This window comes from Musca autumnalis, unplaced genomic scaffold (genome assembly GCF_047663935.1).
Source record: "Musca autumnalis isolate F117 unplaced genomic scaffold, ASM4766393v1 scaffold_1, whole genome shotgun sequence".
In the NCBI taxonomy this organism is placed as follows: Eukaryota; Metazoa; Arthropoda; class Insecta; order Diptera; family Muscidae; genus Musca; species Musca autumnalis.
The window spans coordinates 258,516,946-258,534,775 of record NW_027411644.1 but is presented as its reverse complement, the minus strand read 5'-3'; the positions used below and the strand labels follow the sequence as shown (position 1 = coordinate 258,534,775).

Below are 17,830 nucleotides of genomic sequence, written 5' to 3'. Positions count from 1 at the left end.
TTTAATATTTTTATTATTATTTAATATTTATTTAAAATCCACGTTTAAAAATATTTTTTAGCCCAGATAAAGCCACTGGTCGTTTAAACGCCAAAAAATGGTTGCAAAAGTTTACGTTAAACTCTGGTTTTTTCGAATATTTTTGTGTTTTTTTGCATTTTTTTATAGTATTGTCTGTTATCTGTCATTTCATGCTTATAAAGCTTCATTTGTCCTATGCATTTCCACGCAATTGTCCTAAAACCCAAGCATTTCAAAAAATCGACTTTTTTGTAATTTTCGGCTTTTGATGAAAAATTTAAAAATGCGTTAAAAATTTAATCATAAATGTTAGAATCATATAAAGACAGGGATTTGTAAGAAATATATTAGAAGTATTTTCTCAATTAAAAACCAAGGGATTGGGATACACCTATATTACCCTCCAAAGTTTTAGGCACTTTTAAAAGAAGTCCCGATTGCAGGAAAACTATACATACGTTTTAAAAAATTCTTAAAAAGTCCCAAAAATATAATTTTCATGAACAATTATAAAAAAATTCTCGGCGCTAAGTGGGGTAAAAAAAAACCCAAATGCAAGTAACAATATTTTTAAAAAGGTTCTTTTAAAAATATTTTTTAATATTTTTTAAAAATATTTTAAAATATTTGTTCTAAAAGTCCACGATTAGAAATATTAAATAATTGTTTAAAATATTTAAAAAAAAAATTTTTTTTATTTTTTTTTAAATATTTTGTATTATTTTTTAATAAAAAATCTAAAAATCTACTTTTAAAAATATTTTCTAAAAAATAAAGGGATTTGTTAGGAATATAGTAGGAGTATTTTCTCAATCAAAAATCAAGGGATTGGGATACACCTATATTACCCTCCAAAGTTTTAGGCACTTTTAAAAGAAGTCCCGATTGCAGTAAAACTATACGTTTTAAAAAAATGCTTAGAAAGTCCCAAAAATATAATTTTCATAAACAATTATAAGTTTTCTCACAAAAAAATTCTCGGCGCTAAGTGGGTTAAAAAACCCAAATGCAAGTAACAATATTTTTAAAAAGGTTCTTTTAAAAATATTTTTTAATATCTTTTAAAAATATTTTAAAATATTTGTTCTAAAAGTTCACGATTAGAAATGGTAAATAATTGTTTAAAATATTAAAAAAATGTTTATTATTTTTTAAAAAATATTTTGTATTATTTTTTAATAAAAAATCTAAAAATCTACTTTTAAAAATATTTTCTAAAAATAAAGGTTGAAAATATTTTTTAAAAATCTACGTTTAAAAACATGTTTTAAAAACCGTTGTTTAAAAGTCCAGTTTCAAAATATTTGTAAAAATCCAGGTTTTAAAATATTTATTTTTATCTACATTTAAGAATTTTTTTAAATCCTCATTTAAGAATATTTAAAAAAAAAATCCATATAGAAAATATTTTTTAAAAAATCCACATTTAAAAATATTTTTTAAAAAATTCACGTTTGAAAATATTTTTTAAAAAATCCGCGGTTAAAAATGTTTTATAAAAAATCCACGTTTAAAATGTTTTACAAAAAATCCACGGTTAAAAATGTTTTGTAAAAAATCCACGTTCAAAATATTTTTAAAAATCTACTTTTAAAAATATTTTCTAAAAATAAAGGTTTAAAATATTTTTAAAAATCCACGTTTAAAAACATTTTTTAAAAACCTTTGTTTAAAAGTCCAGGTTAAAAATATTTGTAAAAATCCAGGTTTTAAAATATTTTTTAATCCAAATTTAAGAATTTTTTTAAATCCTCATTTAAGAATACACGCAGAGAAAAAATATTTTTCGCTTTTGTTGGAACAAAAATATATGTTTTGGTTCCAAAAATGTATTTGTTTTGTTCAAACATTGTAATCCAAATCCAAAAATACCATCTTTTGTTCCAAACATAGAAAACAAAAACAACTTTCGAATTTCCGCAATATTGTTAAAATCGTTAACAATACCGATTGTAGGAACTATCATAATCTAATTTTGTTTACAAAAAGTATTGTCAATACAGAAAACCAGCCCAGAAATTTTTGATTTGAGTGCATATACTTCTCATATACACTTTTCGCATAACTTGGATATAAATGTCGCGTATAATATTGCAATCATTGATGAACACAATGCATGGTTTGCTGCATTGCCTGACAACAAAGACAAACAAAAAGCCACAAGAACCCACCACAACATAAGGAATAATTAAACACCATAACAAACATGAAAAGGAAAGAAGAAGAATGAAACAAAACAGAAACAAATAAAAACAAGAGTCTCACAAGTACATACACACAAAAACAAAGGTAAAGGCAGCATGTCATACAAACACACCACAACTCACCAAAATTGTTTTTTCAACACGGCATCGAATAGCGAGAGAAGAGAAACAAATTTTCGAAGAGAAGAGAGAAATATTGTTCAGTTGACACAAACTATTTTTGGATTTACAATACTACATGAGGAATCCAACAATATGTTAACAATACATATTTTGCTCTTGGAATATTGTTGGATCAAACATATTTTTTTCTCTGCGTGTATTTTTTAAAAAAATTCACATAAAAAAGATTTTTTTAAAAAATCCACATTTAAGAATTTTTTTAAATCCTCATTTAAGAATATTTTTTAAAACAAGTAAAAAAGTATAACTCGGCTTTGCCGACAGAGATATACCCTCAGTCTGTGTATATTGAAACATTTTTTCCCAAAAAACGTATATATTTAGGCGGTTTTAACAATTTTGGGCGTTTGAACCGACAAAAATATTGATTAGGATTAAAGATCAAAAGTTTTGCGGAGGCGATACTAAAAGGAATGGATCGACATTGACCGTTATGGAAGTGGGTCTCCAGCCACAACTTATGGTGCCATAGGGGGTTTTTACACTATTCGGGCTGGTTGCTCAAGAAGTATGGACTTGCCCCTGAAAAAAACATTTACCATCGTAATTGAGGCAGTGAATGCAAATCGCTTCAACAAAAATCAAAGTGATTCGAGAGCAGGTCTTAAAGTGAACTTATCCGAAATTTTGTGTGAGAGGTACCAGAAGGAGTAGACAAATATAGTCCATATTCGAACCTGATCTATATCTGGTAGATATATTAGGATGTGCAAAGTATAGATTACATCGGTCACTCCCTCCAAGAGTTATGGTGCGCAATATTTTTCCGAACATTTTTGAAGTTTTGTGGGGGAGGTACCTGAATGAGTGGACCGATATAGCCCATCTTCGAATTTAAACTATGTTTTGATAAAATATTACGAAGACCAAATTTTGGACCGAATCGACAGATCCGTTCGAGAGTTATCTTGCGCTCCAACCACTACACAAGTTGTTATAGGGCCTTTTTGCACCTTTCCGGCCATTTTCTCAGGAAGTATGAACTTGCCCCTGATGAAACTTGTACCGTCGTATGGGGGGAAGTGAATACAAGTTGTTGCAACAAAAATCAAAGCGATTCGAGAGCAGGTCCTAAACTGAACTTTTCCGAAATTTTGTGTGGGAGGAACCCGAAGGAGTGGACCGATTGAGTCCATGTTGGAACCTCATCTAAGTTTGGTAGAAATTAAACGATGTGCAAAGTATGGACCAAATCGGTCATTCCCTACAAGAGTTATCGTGCGCACAAGTTTTGCGACAATTTTTGAACATTTGTGGGGGAGGTACCTGAAGGAGTGGACCTATATGGCCCATCTTCGAACTTAAATCGAATCTGGACAAAATATTTCGATACCCAACATTTGAACCGAATCGATTTATCCGTTCGAGAGTTATCGTGCGCACCAGCCAGCCAGACAGACCGACAGACGGACGGACATTGCTAGATCTACTCAAAATTGTCTGAAACGGATATCGTACAAAAATACTTGGGGTCTAAAAACCATTATTTCGAGGAGGCACATTTTTGGTCGTATCAAAGTGTAAATACCCTCTTTAGCCTAAAGGCTGAGTGTATAAAAATCCACGTTTAAAATATGTTTTAAAAAATCTACATTTAAAAATATGTTTTAAAAAATCCACGTTTGAAAATGTTTTTTAAAAAAACACACATTTAAAAAAAAATTAAAAAATCCACGTTTAAATAAATATTTTTAAAAAGTCCACATTTAAAATTATTTTCTAAAAGTCGTTTAAAATTATTTTCTAAAACTCAAATTGATTTTTTAATGGTCTTCAAGAATCAAATCCATTTCTGTTTTTCCACCACCTAGAACTCGATCACTAAATGCACCCTAAACTACCTGTCATACTGGCGAAAGAAAGAATTCCCTATCCATCTCTCAACATACATAAAAACATGAATTCTCACACCACCCTTTTAATTCACACTGGTCGCCATCCCCCACAATGGTGTCTGCTGGAACAATGACAACAACAGTTCACATTATAAACTAATCAAAAACATGTGGAGGATGGATAGATGCCTAAATGCTTTATGGCTGAATTTGTAAATTTACTTCCTCCCTCCCTGCCTGCTTTCACACCCGGTTTCCATGATGCCCCTTCTTGGTGTTTCGATTTGTTGTTGTTTTTGTTGGATTTCAATGACCTCGAAATACACCACAAAATGAATGAAATGTGTTCCTATTCGCATTTCTTTCGATTTCGATTTTGTCGTACCCTCCTTCATAGTAAATTTCTCTCACGTTCACAAATTATAAACTATGTACGTCTGATCATCATCTGGAATCGATGATGATGAGATGCAATACAGTTTCCATGGATGTGTCTAACACATATGATACTCGTAGTGGGTGGGTAGTTGTTTAGCTGGTGAAATTGGCAAGAGGGAGGCGAGTATATCTAACACATCTTAACTGATTATTGTTTACAATAGAAATTATTTTTATGTGGAATAGAGAAAAAAATGCAATGAGAAATTGAGGTTTCTAGAGTAACACATCTCATATTGCGTCGCATATTATAAACTAGTGACCGAATGACACAGCTAGCTGGTTAGGTAGCTAGCCAGCCTCTGTTATTCCCATTGTTTCTGTAGCCATTGCAGCACTGCAGCGGCTTTTTTTACAACACAATAGTGTGGATTTGTTGCTTTGTAAATCTACCCTTATAGAATGTTCGCACATTGTGTCATGTAATCCGTCCGTGTATGTGGTGGAAATGATTAAGTCCAATTTAAAGTTCTACCTCATCCATGGAGCATGCGCTCATCTCAATAAATAAATAAACTCAGAGTAGAAAAGCTTTAATCTTCTCCCTGGTTTATTATTTTGGAAAGGGAGTTGTCAGATTTTTATAATAATATATTTTTGTTCGGAAAATGGTTTTATTTTAAGGAAATACCAGTATTTCCTCGTATTGACTCGTCTGCTTGGGTACAAAATTATAATTCTGAAAATGTTTTCAATTCAACATTATAAATGTATTTATTATTTCGTAATAATTTTATAAGATCCTATAATATGTATTTGTATCCAAGAATCATTCCTATTTGATGATTTCTCTTCTTTTCAGGTACGTTGTTCTGTTCCCTTTAAGAAATTAAAGTAGGTAAGTACGATGGTATTTTTAATTTTATACCTATGGCTACAGAGGGTCTTGTACACTTTTTGTGTACCCTCCACCATAGTATGGAGGGTAGATTAAGTTTGTTTTTAGCCGTTTCCGTCTGCTGTAATCACTCTAGAGTCCCCAAAAATTGAGATAGAACACTAGATTTTTGCACCCGAGTATCCTTTTCTATAGGCCGGTAAATTTCGAAGATTGCCTATATCGGCCCATGTTTTGGTATAGCTCCCATATAACAGTACTTCTCGATTTTCGGTATTTTGAGGGTTTTAGATACAATTTTTTAACCGAACTAGCTGTAATTTAACATATAGAATTCTTAGGGGTCACAACACTACTCCACCAAAAACTGTCAACATAGGTCCATGTTTAGGTATAGCCCACATATAACGGTACCTCCCTATTTTCGATATTATGAGGGTTTTAGCTAAAATGTTTAACCGAACTAGATGCAATTTGACATTTTAGTATCTTAGGAGTCACAGAACTACTCCACCAGAAACTGTCTACATAGGACCATGTTTAGGTATAGCCTCCATACAATTTTTACCCGAACTAGCTGTAATTTAACATTTAGGGTTCTTAGGGGTCACAGAACTACTCCACCAGAAACTGTCTACACAGGACCATGTTTAGGTATAGCCTTCATATAAAAAACCTCCCGATTTTCGGTATTTTGAGGGTTTTAGGTAAAATTTTTTAACCGAACTAGTTGTAATTAGACATTTAGGGTTCTTAGAGGTCACAACACTACTCCACCAAAAACTGTCAACATTGGTCCATGTTTAGGTATAGCCCACATATCCCCGATTTTCGATATTATGACGGGTTTAGCTACAATGTTTAACCGAACTAGCTGTAATTTGACATTTAGGGTTCATAGGGGTCACAACACTTCTCCAACAATAGTTGTCAATATAGGTCCATGTTTTGGTATGGGGCCCATATAACAGTTTTCAGTATTTTCAGAGCTTCGACAATATTTTTTGACAGAACTACCCGAAACTTGACATTTGAAGTTCTCTGCAGTCAATCCAAAAAATTGTAAACATAGGTCCATGATTTGGTATAGCAGAACCTTACAATTTTCGCCATTTTGAGGGTTTTAGCTACTTTGTTTGACGGAACTACCAGTAATTTGATATTTTATGTTCTCTGCAGTCACAAAACTTTTCCACAAAAAATTGTCTACATAGGTCCACCCTTTAAAATAGCCCCCATATAAAATTACCACCTGAATGAACACAATTTTTAAATTAGATTAGATAATTTTTGCGTTTGGATTATCCGTGATCGAACAATGTTTGCACCTACATTTGTGGACAGGCGAGGAAACTACTTATTTATTCCATTTTGGTTAAGAATATTTTATGGCGGAGGGTATAAAAAGTTCGACCCGGCCGAACTTACGGATTTTTTACTTTGTTATTTTTTTAATTGCTCCCACAAACATCCCAGAAGGGACAAGGGAGACTTGTCTCGATGAGTTCACTCTGATTCTATTAGCTCATTGATATTCTACCTACCGAAGCAAGAGGCCCTCGTTATTAAGAAGTTCTATATTTATTTCTTCCATACAAATAATCTAGTTTGCAGATGGACTATATCGGCCCACTACTTCAACAATTTTCGAAAATTTGGAAACTTTGTAAACCGTGATATTTCTTCATGTTCCAGTTTAGGTTGTAGCATATGCAGCTGCCGTTGTTGTAGACACTAATTCACTTTGTGATCAGCGGTCCATTGTGTTCATCCTGATAAGAGAGAGAAACCAGAAGAGGAGGGTAGGAAGAAAAAGTAGTTGGAGTAGAAATCAAGCAAGAAGGACATCTAAAATGACACGGAGGAAAAAAAGGCCTTTCTAACATATGTCCCAAACATATTTTACAGCAAACAGGCCCTGCAAACAAATATATGTTTAGGTGCAAACAAGTATGTGTTTGGGTGCAAAAAAATATATGTTTGGGTTTTTATTAGTTGATTCACTGATATACATACATAATAAGTATACATAAGTTTATGACTCCGAGTGGAGCTTTTACAAACCAAACAAGTAAAAAAGTATCAGTCGGCTATGCCGACAGAGATATACCCTCAGCCTGTATATATTGAAACAATTTTTCCCAAAAAACGTATGTATTTAGGGGTTTTTAAAAATTTTGGGAATTTGAACCGACAAAAATGTTGATTAGTATTAGATATCAAAAGTTTTGCGGAGGAGATACTAAAAGGAATGGATCTACATTGGAAGTGGATCTTCAACCACTACATATGGTGCCATAGGGGGTTTTTACACCCTTCCGGATGTTTGCTCAAGAAGTATGAAAAAAAAACGTTTACCATCGTAATTGAGGCAGCGAATGCAAGTTGCTTCAACAAAAATCAAAGTGATTCGATAGCAGGTCTTAAAGTGAACTTATCCGAAATTTTGCGTTTGAGGTACCGGTTTGATTGGACAAATATAGTCAATATTTGAACCTGATCTATATCTAGTAGATATATTAGGATGTGTAAAGTATGGACCAATTCGGCCAGTCCCTTCAAGACTTACCGTACGAACAATTTTTCCGAACATTTTTGAACTTTTTTGGGGAGGTACCTGAAGGAGTGAACCGATATGGCTTATCTTCAAACTTAAACTATGTTTGGACAAAATATTACTAAGGCCAAATTTTGGACCGAATGGGCAGATCCGTTCTAGAGTTATCTTGCGCTCCAACCACCTCACGCGGTGTCATAGGGTTTTTTTTTGCAACTTTCAGGCTATTTTCTCAGGAAGTATGGACTTGCCCCTAATGAAACTTGTACCGTCGTATGGAGGGCAGTGAATACAAGTTACTAAAACAAAAATCAGAGTGATTCGAGAGATGGCCCTAAACTGAAATTTTCCGAAATTTTGTGTGGGAGGTACACGAAGGAGTGGGTCGATTGAGTCTATATTGAAACATTATCTAAGTCTGGTACACATTTTACGATGGGCAAAGTATGGACCAAATCGGTTACTCCCTTCAAGAGTTATCGTGCGCACAAATTTTCCGAACATTTTCGAACTTTTGTGGGGGAGGTACCGGAAGGAGTGGACCGATATAGCCCATCTTCGAACTTAAACTAAGTTTGGGCAAAATATTACGAAGGACAAATTTTGAACTGAATCGGCTCATCCGTTCGAGAGTTATCGTGCGCACCAGCCAGACAAACAGACAGACGGACGGACATTGCTCAATCGACTCCAAATTGCCTGAAACACATTTTGTCCAAACATACTTGGGTTCTAAAACCATTATTTCGATGAGGCACATTTTGCCCGTATAAAAGTGTATATACCCTCGTTAGCATAAATGCTGAGGGTATAAATATATGTTTGGGTGCAAACAAATATTTGATTGGGTGAAATATAAATACAAACACAAAATCATAAAAAACATACACAATGTTTATTTTATTGAAACGCATAGAAGTACCAAACACAAAAGCAACAACGGACGCATTGGTACATACAAAATTCCAAATACAAGAAACACAACAGAATTTTTTGAAAGAAAAACGGAATAGAATAATTTATAAAAAAAGGAAATAATAATTCCAATAAATATAAAATATAGAAACATCGATGAACGCTTCTCGTTAGTTGTGAAATAAAACACATTCTCCTCAAATTTGAAAACATCCCTATCGTTCGTCTAATATAGACCCCCTTTCTGCTCGTCATTAAACCTCCCTTTCTGCGGGTCTATAAAGACTCACTTTCATTCTGCCTTTTCGCTCGTCTATAGAGTCTCCCTTTAGCTCGTGTATAAAGACTCTCTTCAGCCCGACTATAAAAACTCCCTTCCGCTAATCTACACGGAGGAAAATAAACGCCTCTCTAACAAATGTCCCAAACATATTTTGCAGCAAACATATATTTGTTTGCAATCAGTCCCAAACATAACATATGTTTGGGTCCTGTATATGTGAAACACATTTAAATGTATGCTCACTTGCTCTCAGTAAACCCTTACTGGCTATATCAAACATATACACACATTTATAAATGGTGGTGGTTTATTGAAATTCATAAAAAAAAGCAAAAGCAACAACAGACATATAGGTACATTAAAATTCCAAAGAAATACAAATCAGACTTTAGTGAAAGAAAAACTGAACGAAACAATTTATAAAAAGTCACACTTTTCAAAAGAAGCAAGTAAAAAAGTATCAGTCGACATTGCCGATAGAGATATACCCTCAGCGAATATTTTCGAACTTTTGTGGGGGAGGTATCGGAAGGTTCACTCCTTCCACCTTCGAATTTCATATAATATTCAAAGAAATATTACGATATACAAACTGTGGACGAACGCAGTATTTGGTTCGAGCTCTCTGGTCACTACATATGGTGCCATAGGGGGTTTTTACAACTTTCGGGCTTATTTCTCAAGAAGTATAAACTTGCCATTGAAACAAATTTTACTGTCCTAATTGAGGCAGCGAATGCAGGTTGCTTCAACAAAAATCAAAGTGATCCGAGAGCAGGTCTTAAAGTGAATTTATCCAAAAATGTGTGTCGGAAGTACCAGACGGAGTGGATAAATATAGTCCATATTCGAACCTGACCTATACCTGGTAGATATATTAGGAGGTGTAAAGTATGTACCAAATCTGTCACTCCCATCAAGAGTTATCGTACGCACAATTTTTCCTAACATTTTTGAACTTTTGTGGGGGAGGTACCTGAAGGAGTGGACCGATATGGTTTATCTTCGAACTTAAACTAAGTTTGCACAAAATATTACGAAGGCCACATTTAGGACCGAAACGGCAGATCCGTTCGGAATTATCTTACGCTCCAACCACTACACACAGTGTCATAGGGGTTTTTTTTGCACCATTCAGGTTTTTTTCTCAAGAAGTATGGACTTGCGCCTGATGAAACTTGTACACGCAAAAAAAAAATCGGCCTCTCTAACATATGTCCCAAACATATTTTGCAGCAAACATATATATGTTTGCAACAGTCCCAAACATAATATATGTTTGGGTGGAAACAAATATATGGTTGGGTGCAAACATATATATGTTTGGGTGCAAACATATATATGTTTGGGTGCAAAGATATTTATGTTTGGGTGAAAACAATTTTATGTTTGGGTGGAAACAATTTTATGTTTGGGTGGAAACAATTTTATGTTTGGGTGCAAACATTTTATATGTTTGGGTGCAAAAAAATACAAACCCAAAAGGCACAAAAAAAAAACAAACACATGCACCAGTGAGCGCTTACTAAGAGCAAGGGAGCGTAAAATTCAATGTAAAACACTTTAAAATGTGTGCTCACTTGCTCTCAGTAAGAACTCACTGGCTATCTCCATAGTATACACACAAATGTTGAGGTTGTTTATTGGAAGGCAAAAGAACAACAAACACATAGGTACATACAAAATTCCAAAGAAATACATAACACAATTTAATAAAAGAAAAACTGATTGAAATAATTTGTAAATAGTCACATTTTTAAAAAGAAAAAATATATAGAAATGTAGTTGAACGCTTCTCCTTTGTTGTGAAATAAAACAAATTGTCCTCATAGTTGAAATCATCAGCGGGGAATCGGCTTCTAGAATCAAATGATTATGTAATGTAATAAATAAATATGGGTATGCCATATTTCAGATATACATAAGTATGTATGTAATTACCAATATTAAATGCGATTTCTTCCCTGTCCAATAAAATAATCCCATTCAACTTTCCGATTCAATTATAAAATGTATTGGGCATTTAATTTACTAAAAAGCACAATTTCTTTAAGAAAACACAAAACACTGATTTATTCACTCACTTTACCGTCTTGACTCTACAAAGGCATCTAAAACACTGAAGAAAGAAATAAAATATAATTCATATCATTTCTTCTTTTCTTATTCTCCTCCTAAGTTGGTTAACAACAACAAAACAAGAAACACACGAGTTTGTCGCATACACGCCACCAAAGCCCCCTTCTTCGCTTCTACGTCTTCTATTATACAATACACACAACTCTTCATTATAAAACAGCAATCCACAGCCGCGAGAGCACTGTTATTACTCTCGTTGACAAACATCCTCTTTCCACCCATGAAAAAAATGTTCTAACATAAAAAATATGTTGGTACCCAAACATATCAAATTGAGATATGTTACAAAATGTTGCAAACATATATTTGTTTGGACCCAAACATATTATGTTTGGATCCAAACATTAATTTGTTTGCAACCTGTCCCAAACATATATTTGTTTGGATCCAAACATATTTCTAACATAAATTTTTCTGCGTGTACCTTCGTATGGGGGGCAGTGAATATAAGTTGCTACAACAAAAATCAAAGCGATTTGAGAGCATGCCCTAAACTGAACTTTTCCGAAATTTTGTGTGGGAGGTACCCGAAGGAATGGACCGATAACACATCTTCGAACTTAAACTAAGTTTGGATAAAATATTACGAAAGCCAAATTTTGAATCGAATCGGCTCATCCCTTTGAGAGTTATCGTGCGCATCAGCCAGACAGACGGACGGACATTGCTAAATTGACTCCAAATTGTCTAAAACACATTTCGTCCAAAACCAGTATTTCGATGAGGTACATTTTGCCAGTTTGAAAGTGTATATACCCTTTCTAGCCTTAAGGCTGAGGGTATAAAAATGATAAGAAACATCGTTGAACGCTTCTCCTTAGTTTTGAAATAAAACACATTTTCCTCAAAGTTGAAATTATCAGCGAAATCGGCATTTGGAATCAAATGATTATATAATGTAATAAATAGGTACATCCTTATTTCAAATATACATATGTATGTATATGAAAAATGTATTGATGTAATTGCCAATATTAAATGCGATTTCTTCCTTGTCCAATAAAATATTTCCATTCACCTTTTTGATTCATTTATAAAATGAATTGCGCATTTAATTTACTAAAAAGCACAATTTCATTAAGAAAAGACAAAACACTGATTTATTCACTCACTTTACCGTCTTTACTCAACGATTGTATTTAGAAAACTGAACGGCGTCTCCTATTACACCATACGTACAGCTCTTTATTATAAAACAGCATTCCGCGGCCGCGAGAGCCCTGTTGTTACTCTCTTTGATAAAAATCCTCTCTCCACCCATAAAAAAATATGTTCTAACATAAAAATATGTTTGTACCCACCCAAACAAATAAAATTGAGATATGTTACAAAATGTTGCAAACATATATTTGTTTGGACACATACACATTATTTTTGGATCCAAACATATTTCTAACATATATTTTTTCTGCGTGTATAAACATACCCTTTCGTTCATCTATAAACACACCCTTTCGTCGTCTGCTCATCTATAGAGGGTTCCTATTCTGGTCGCTTTTAAAATCCCTTATTTAAATCTGGCATCTTTGTGGCAAATATCGTAAACGATATTGGTGTAAGCATTCTCATCTCACATCTCTCCAGCATTTGTTGTGAAACTACCCCAATACAAAAACGTAGTCCTTAAAATGGAATTTTCACGCTGATGATGGTGGTGGCGGGCGGTGTTGGACTAGAGAACGTGAGTGAGTGCATCGTTGGACTTTTAACGCCACACGACATGACAGTGCAATACGTGACGTTCAACTGGCAACAACTGAATAAAAATTAACAACGTCGTCGTCGGGAGAAATATTCGAACGAACAGCATTCGTCATCCATTCAACCAACACCGACCGGATGAAAACAATTGAACAATGTTTTGATGAAAATAATTTCCATGAGAAGAAATTGAATTGTGTGGAAGTGGATTCTATTAAAAGTGACACCCTGTGTGTGTTCGCTGAAGAGAAGAAGAGAGTACAAGCGGCGGCAAGAGAGTGTCAAATGTAGGTTCGTTTTCAAAAGCCATTGTGGATAATGTCGGTTACTGGGTGAAACGAAAAGGAAACAAACAACAAAAATTTGGCAAAAGAAACAAAAACGAGAGATATATCTGCGAAGTTTTATATCCATCCTGCCAGTCATCCATCTATATATGGAAATATAAAGCACACGCGAAGGAAAACACCCAGTAACACAGTTACCAAGTTGCTGCAGCACGAGCGAGTGACGACAGTGTTTTAGTGTGTGCGTGCGTGTGTTAGTGCGCGTTTTAATGTTAGTGTACGTTAAGTGTGCAATTATTATCCTGTCTTCCGTATTGTGGCACTGCTATCCTTCAACTTTTTTAATGAGCTTCTGGCTTGAGTAAATGTGTTAAGTCCTGTATAGGAATTCTGTAACTTTTATCGATTGAAAAGTTGTTAAAATTTCTTTTGTTTTTGTAACAACTACAAAACAAACAAATGAAATTGTTGTAAAATAAACAATGAGTAAAGTTGTTAAAAAGTTACAGAATAGGCCCCCTGGTGTTTTTTGTGTTCCGTTTTTTGCTTCTTTTGAAAAGTGGTCTTTGACGTGCGACGTGTGTTTTGAAAACAAATTTATCCAAAAATAAGCTGAAATTTTTACCTCAAAGTGCAAAACAAACCCCTCATAATGTGGGTCAAACCCATGGCACAATTACCCAGGTAGTGGCATCGTAAAATTTTGAATATGTTATGTCAAAATTTTCTTTACGTTGTTGGGGAAATTACAACAAAAATATTTTTTTATAAAGGGATTTGAATTTTCATATTCGATCAGCTGGTGTGATACCACTACCTGGTAGTTCTGCCATGGTCAAACCACAACAATAGCTGGCTCTGACGGACGAGTGCGTATGGCTTGTGTTGTTGAAATTATTTTGAAATTGAATCTGAAAACGAAAATTACGAAAAAAACTAAAAAAATAAAATCAAAGTAATTTGCACTAAAGTGTAAGCTTGCTGTTTGTCTGTCGGTGTGGCTGGCGGTCTCTCCCGTCTGTTTATATTACGTATTTAGGTGATTATTGTGCAATTGTGAAACGCAATGTGAAATAACAACAAAACAAAATGAAATAAGAAAATTTTGCAATAAATAACAAAAACACATTTGTTTATTGTTGCATACATATTTTCGAATGAATATTATTGGTTGCATCAACAGTAACAACGCAACATTTGGCCACCTCTCTCCTCCTCACTCTACAAACACTTTTTATGACGTTATCAACTTTATTGCTAAGTGTAATTGGAGATTTTTGCAAACATATGGATTGATGCTGTGGGGGTCACTCCAATAACCCATCATTGTACCCAATTGACGCACATAGGTGGTGGTGTACGAGTATTCTGTTTTACTTTCAATACGCTTTTCGTTGAGATGTTTCAAAAGCGTTGTTTTTGTTGGTAACGAAATTTGCAAGGATAAACATAAGCTTAGATTTTCATGTACAAATATTGTGGAAAATTCTAGAACGTGGGCGTGTGTATATGTGTATGTGTGTTTGAAAACCCTGCTATTGTATGTCTTCAAAGAGCTTCTTTGAATTTATTATGATTATGTTTTCTTTCAATCGGAATTGAAAGGATTCAAAATGTTGTTGTTGATGATGTGTAGGTTGTTGTTATGGACAGTTTAGTTTAAAGGGTGTGTCTGTTGTGTTAAAGGCTTACCTGTAGAAGGTCAATATTAAAAATGTTTTCAATACAATTTGTAAAGGCGAAGATGAATTTTATTAGAAGTTTGAAATTCGCAATGTATATTTTTTTGTAATTTTTTATATTGACGTATTTATTGTATAAAAATTTATTATAAGACAAGTAAAAAAGTATCAGTCGGCTTTGCCGACAATCGGAATTGGAAGGATTGAAAAGATGAACTTGCCGACAAAAAATATATTTGGTTTGAAGCTCAAAAGTGTTGCGTAGGATGTACTTGGAGGAATGGACCGACATAGTAGATTTTGGAAGTGGATCTTATTTTGGGAGTCATTACTTTCGATAGATAGTGTGCCTACCAGTTATTTAGGTTGGTCACCGTATAACTATGTCAGGAAGCATGGACTTGCCCACGAAAAACGTAATATCGCTTAAACAGAACCACAAGGAGTAGCATCAGTATAATTTTCCAAAGGAGTTTCGAACAGATCCAAAAGTTCACTTAAACAAAAATGTTGAACTTTTGTGGGAAGAGAAGACGGATATGAAACAAAATATTGGGAGATTTAAACGTTGGACAGTTGATCCGTTCACTTTTTGACATTTTGTTTTTTGGTGGGGGGAGTTACCGGAATGTGCGCATCGATAGTGATCATCATCAAACTTAAACTAAGGTTGGACAAAATATTACGAAGGCCAAATTTTGCATTGAACCTGCTGATTCGTTCGAGAGTTATCTTGCGTTCTAGTCACTACACATGGTGCCACAGGAGTTTTTTAAACTTTGGGCTATTTTCTCAGGAAGTATGCCCAAGATAAAACTTGTACTGCCCTAATGGGGGCAGTTAATAGAAGTTATGACAACAAAAATCAAAACGATTCGAGAGCAGCCCCCCTATTCTGTAACTTTTAAACAACTTCACTCATTGTTTATTTTACAACAATTTCATTTGTTTGTTTTGTAGTTGTTACAAAAACAAAAGAAATTTAAACAATATCGAAAGTTGTTAAAAGTTACAGAATAGGCCTACAGGTCCTGAACTGCATTTTTCCGAAATTTTTGTGTGGGAGGTACCCGAAGGAATGGACCGATAGAGCCAATATTGGAACTTCATCTATGTCTGGTAGAAATTTCACGATATGTAAAGTACAGACCAAATCCGAACATTTTGGAACTTTTGTGGGGGAGGTACCTGAAGGAGTGGACCGATGTGGCCCATTTTCAAACATAAACTAAGTTTTGCACAAAATATTACGAAGGCCAAATTTTTTTTGTTCGAGAGTTATCATGAGCACCAGCCAGCCAGACAGTCTGACAGACGGACAGAGGAAGCAAATTGATAAATCAACTCCAAATTGTCTGAAACGGATTTCGTCCAAACATACTTGGGGTCTAAAACCATTATTTCGATGAGGTTAGCATAAATGCTGAGGATATAAAAATCAAGACCCATATCTCAGGATGTAAGGACTTCCTCCGGAAATGTTATATATCGTTGAGATCAGGGTCCCAAGGACTACCTGTGGTAAATTTCAGCCCGATGCGAGCAAGTTCCCTAAACGAGACTTGTTCCAGGGTAAAGATAGAATTTAAAATTTGGAATGTAAGTCAAGCGGAGACACAAAGTGCTATGTTAACGCTTTTGCTAACAGCGCGTTAGCAGAGCACTGTTAAAGTTAACAGAGATATTCAAAAATGGCTTTCTTTGTAAAAAAATAACTTTTTAGGTCCTTTAAGGAAAATTCAACAGGGACAACATGGATACCATAAGAACGTTTATCGAGACAGCAATCCCCCAAGCTACTAAAATCTTTAAAGAATATTGCTCGATGTCGCGAAATTTACCGTTTTTGGAATGACCCTGCAATAAAGATACTTATTTTTGACCACAGATCCTTTAAGGAAAATTTTGCCACGACAACATGGGTACCATTGGAAAGATAACCGAGACCGCTATCCCCTGAGCTAATAAAACCTTAAAAAATATTGCCCGATGTCGCGATATTTACCGTGTTTGGGAATGACCCTGCAATAAAGGTACTTATTTTGACCACAAATCCTTTAAGGAAAGATTATCGAGACAGCTATTCCCTGAGCTAATAAAATTTCTAAAAAACATTGTCCGATGTCCCGATATTTACCGTTTTTGGGAATGATCCTGCAATAAGGATACATAGTTTGGCCACAGATCCTTTAAGAAAAATTCTGCCAGGACAACATGGGTACCATTGGAAAGCTTATCGAGACAGCTATCCCTAGAGCTAATAAAACCTTTAAAAAATATGGCCCGATGTCGCGATATTTATTGTGTTTGGGAATGACCCTTCAATAAGGCACTTATTTTGACCACAAATCCTTTAAGGAAAATTCTGCCAAGACAACATGGGTACCATTGGAAAGCTTATCGAGACAGCTATCCCCTGAGCTAATAAAATCTTTAAAGCATTTTGCAGTAAGGGTACTTATTTTAAACCACAGATCCTTTAAGTAAAATTCTGCCAGGACCACGGTTATACAGTTATATCAGTTACCCCCACCTTGGGGAACTCATTCTACGGGTTTTGAACTTCTTATTTTCTGAACTCGAAAAACGATTTACGTCCACACATATAGTTGATTATCCAACGTTTCAAACACAGCTGGAGCGAAGTCTTCTTCTCTATATCCTCGAACCAGCTTGACATGTTTGACGGCATCGAAAGCTTACGATAGATCAGGAGTCACTATAACTGTTCGGTCGCAAGGTCATCT

The 17,830-nt window shown here is 34.5% G+C and overlaps 2 protein-coding genes across 27 annotated transcripts in view; both read left to right on the top strand.

Moving 5' to 3' along the window:
* The window catches only part of LOC141389457 (uncharacterized), a 91,998-nt gene extending 86,479 nt beyond the window's left edge, over positions 1-5,519 (top strand). The window contains exon 4 of the mRNA XM_073960950.1: positions 5,484-5,519. Within this exon, the coding sequence (XP_073817051.1) occupies positions 5,484-5,506 (23 nt within the window). The 3' untranslated portion in view covers positions 5,507-5,519. The remainder of the gene's footprint in view (positions 1-5,483) is intronic.
* Positions 5,520-13,105: 7,586 nt separating this feature from the next.
* The window catches only part of jar (Myosin heavy chain 95F jaguar), a 105,156-nt gene continuing 100,431 nt past the window's right edge, over positions 13,106-17,830 (top strand). For 9 of the 26 annotated variants that reach the window (XM_073960915.1, XM_073960913.1, XM_073960910.1 and 6 more), the window contains exon 1: positions 13,128-13,401. The gene's annotated coding sequence lies outside the window, so the exon portion shown is untranslated. Of the gene's footprint in view, positions 13,679-14,174; positions 14,441-14,589; positions 14,827-17,830 lie in introns of those variants that run through there. The other 17 variants (XM_073960916.1, XM_073960920.1, XM_073960914.1 and 14 more) reach the window with 7 other exon arrangements.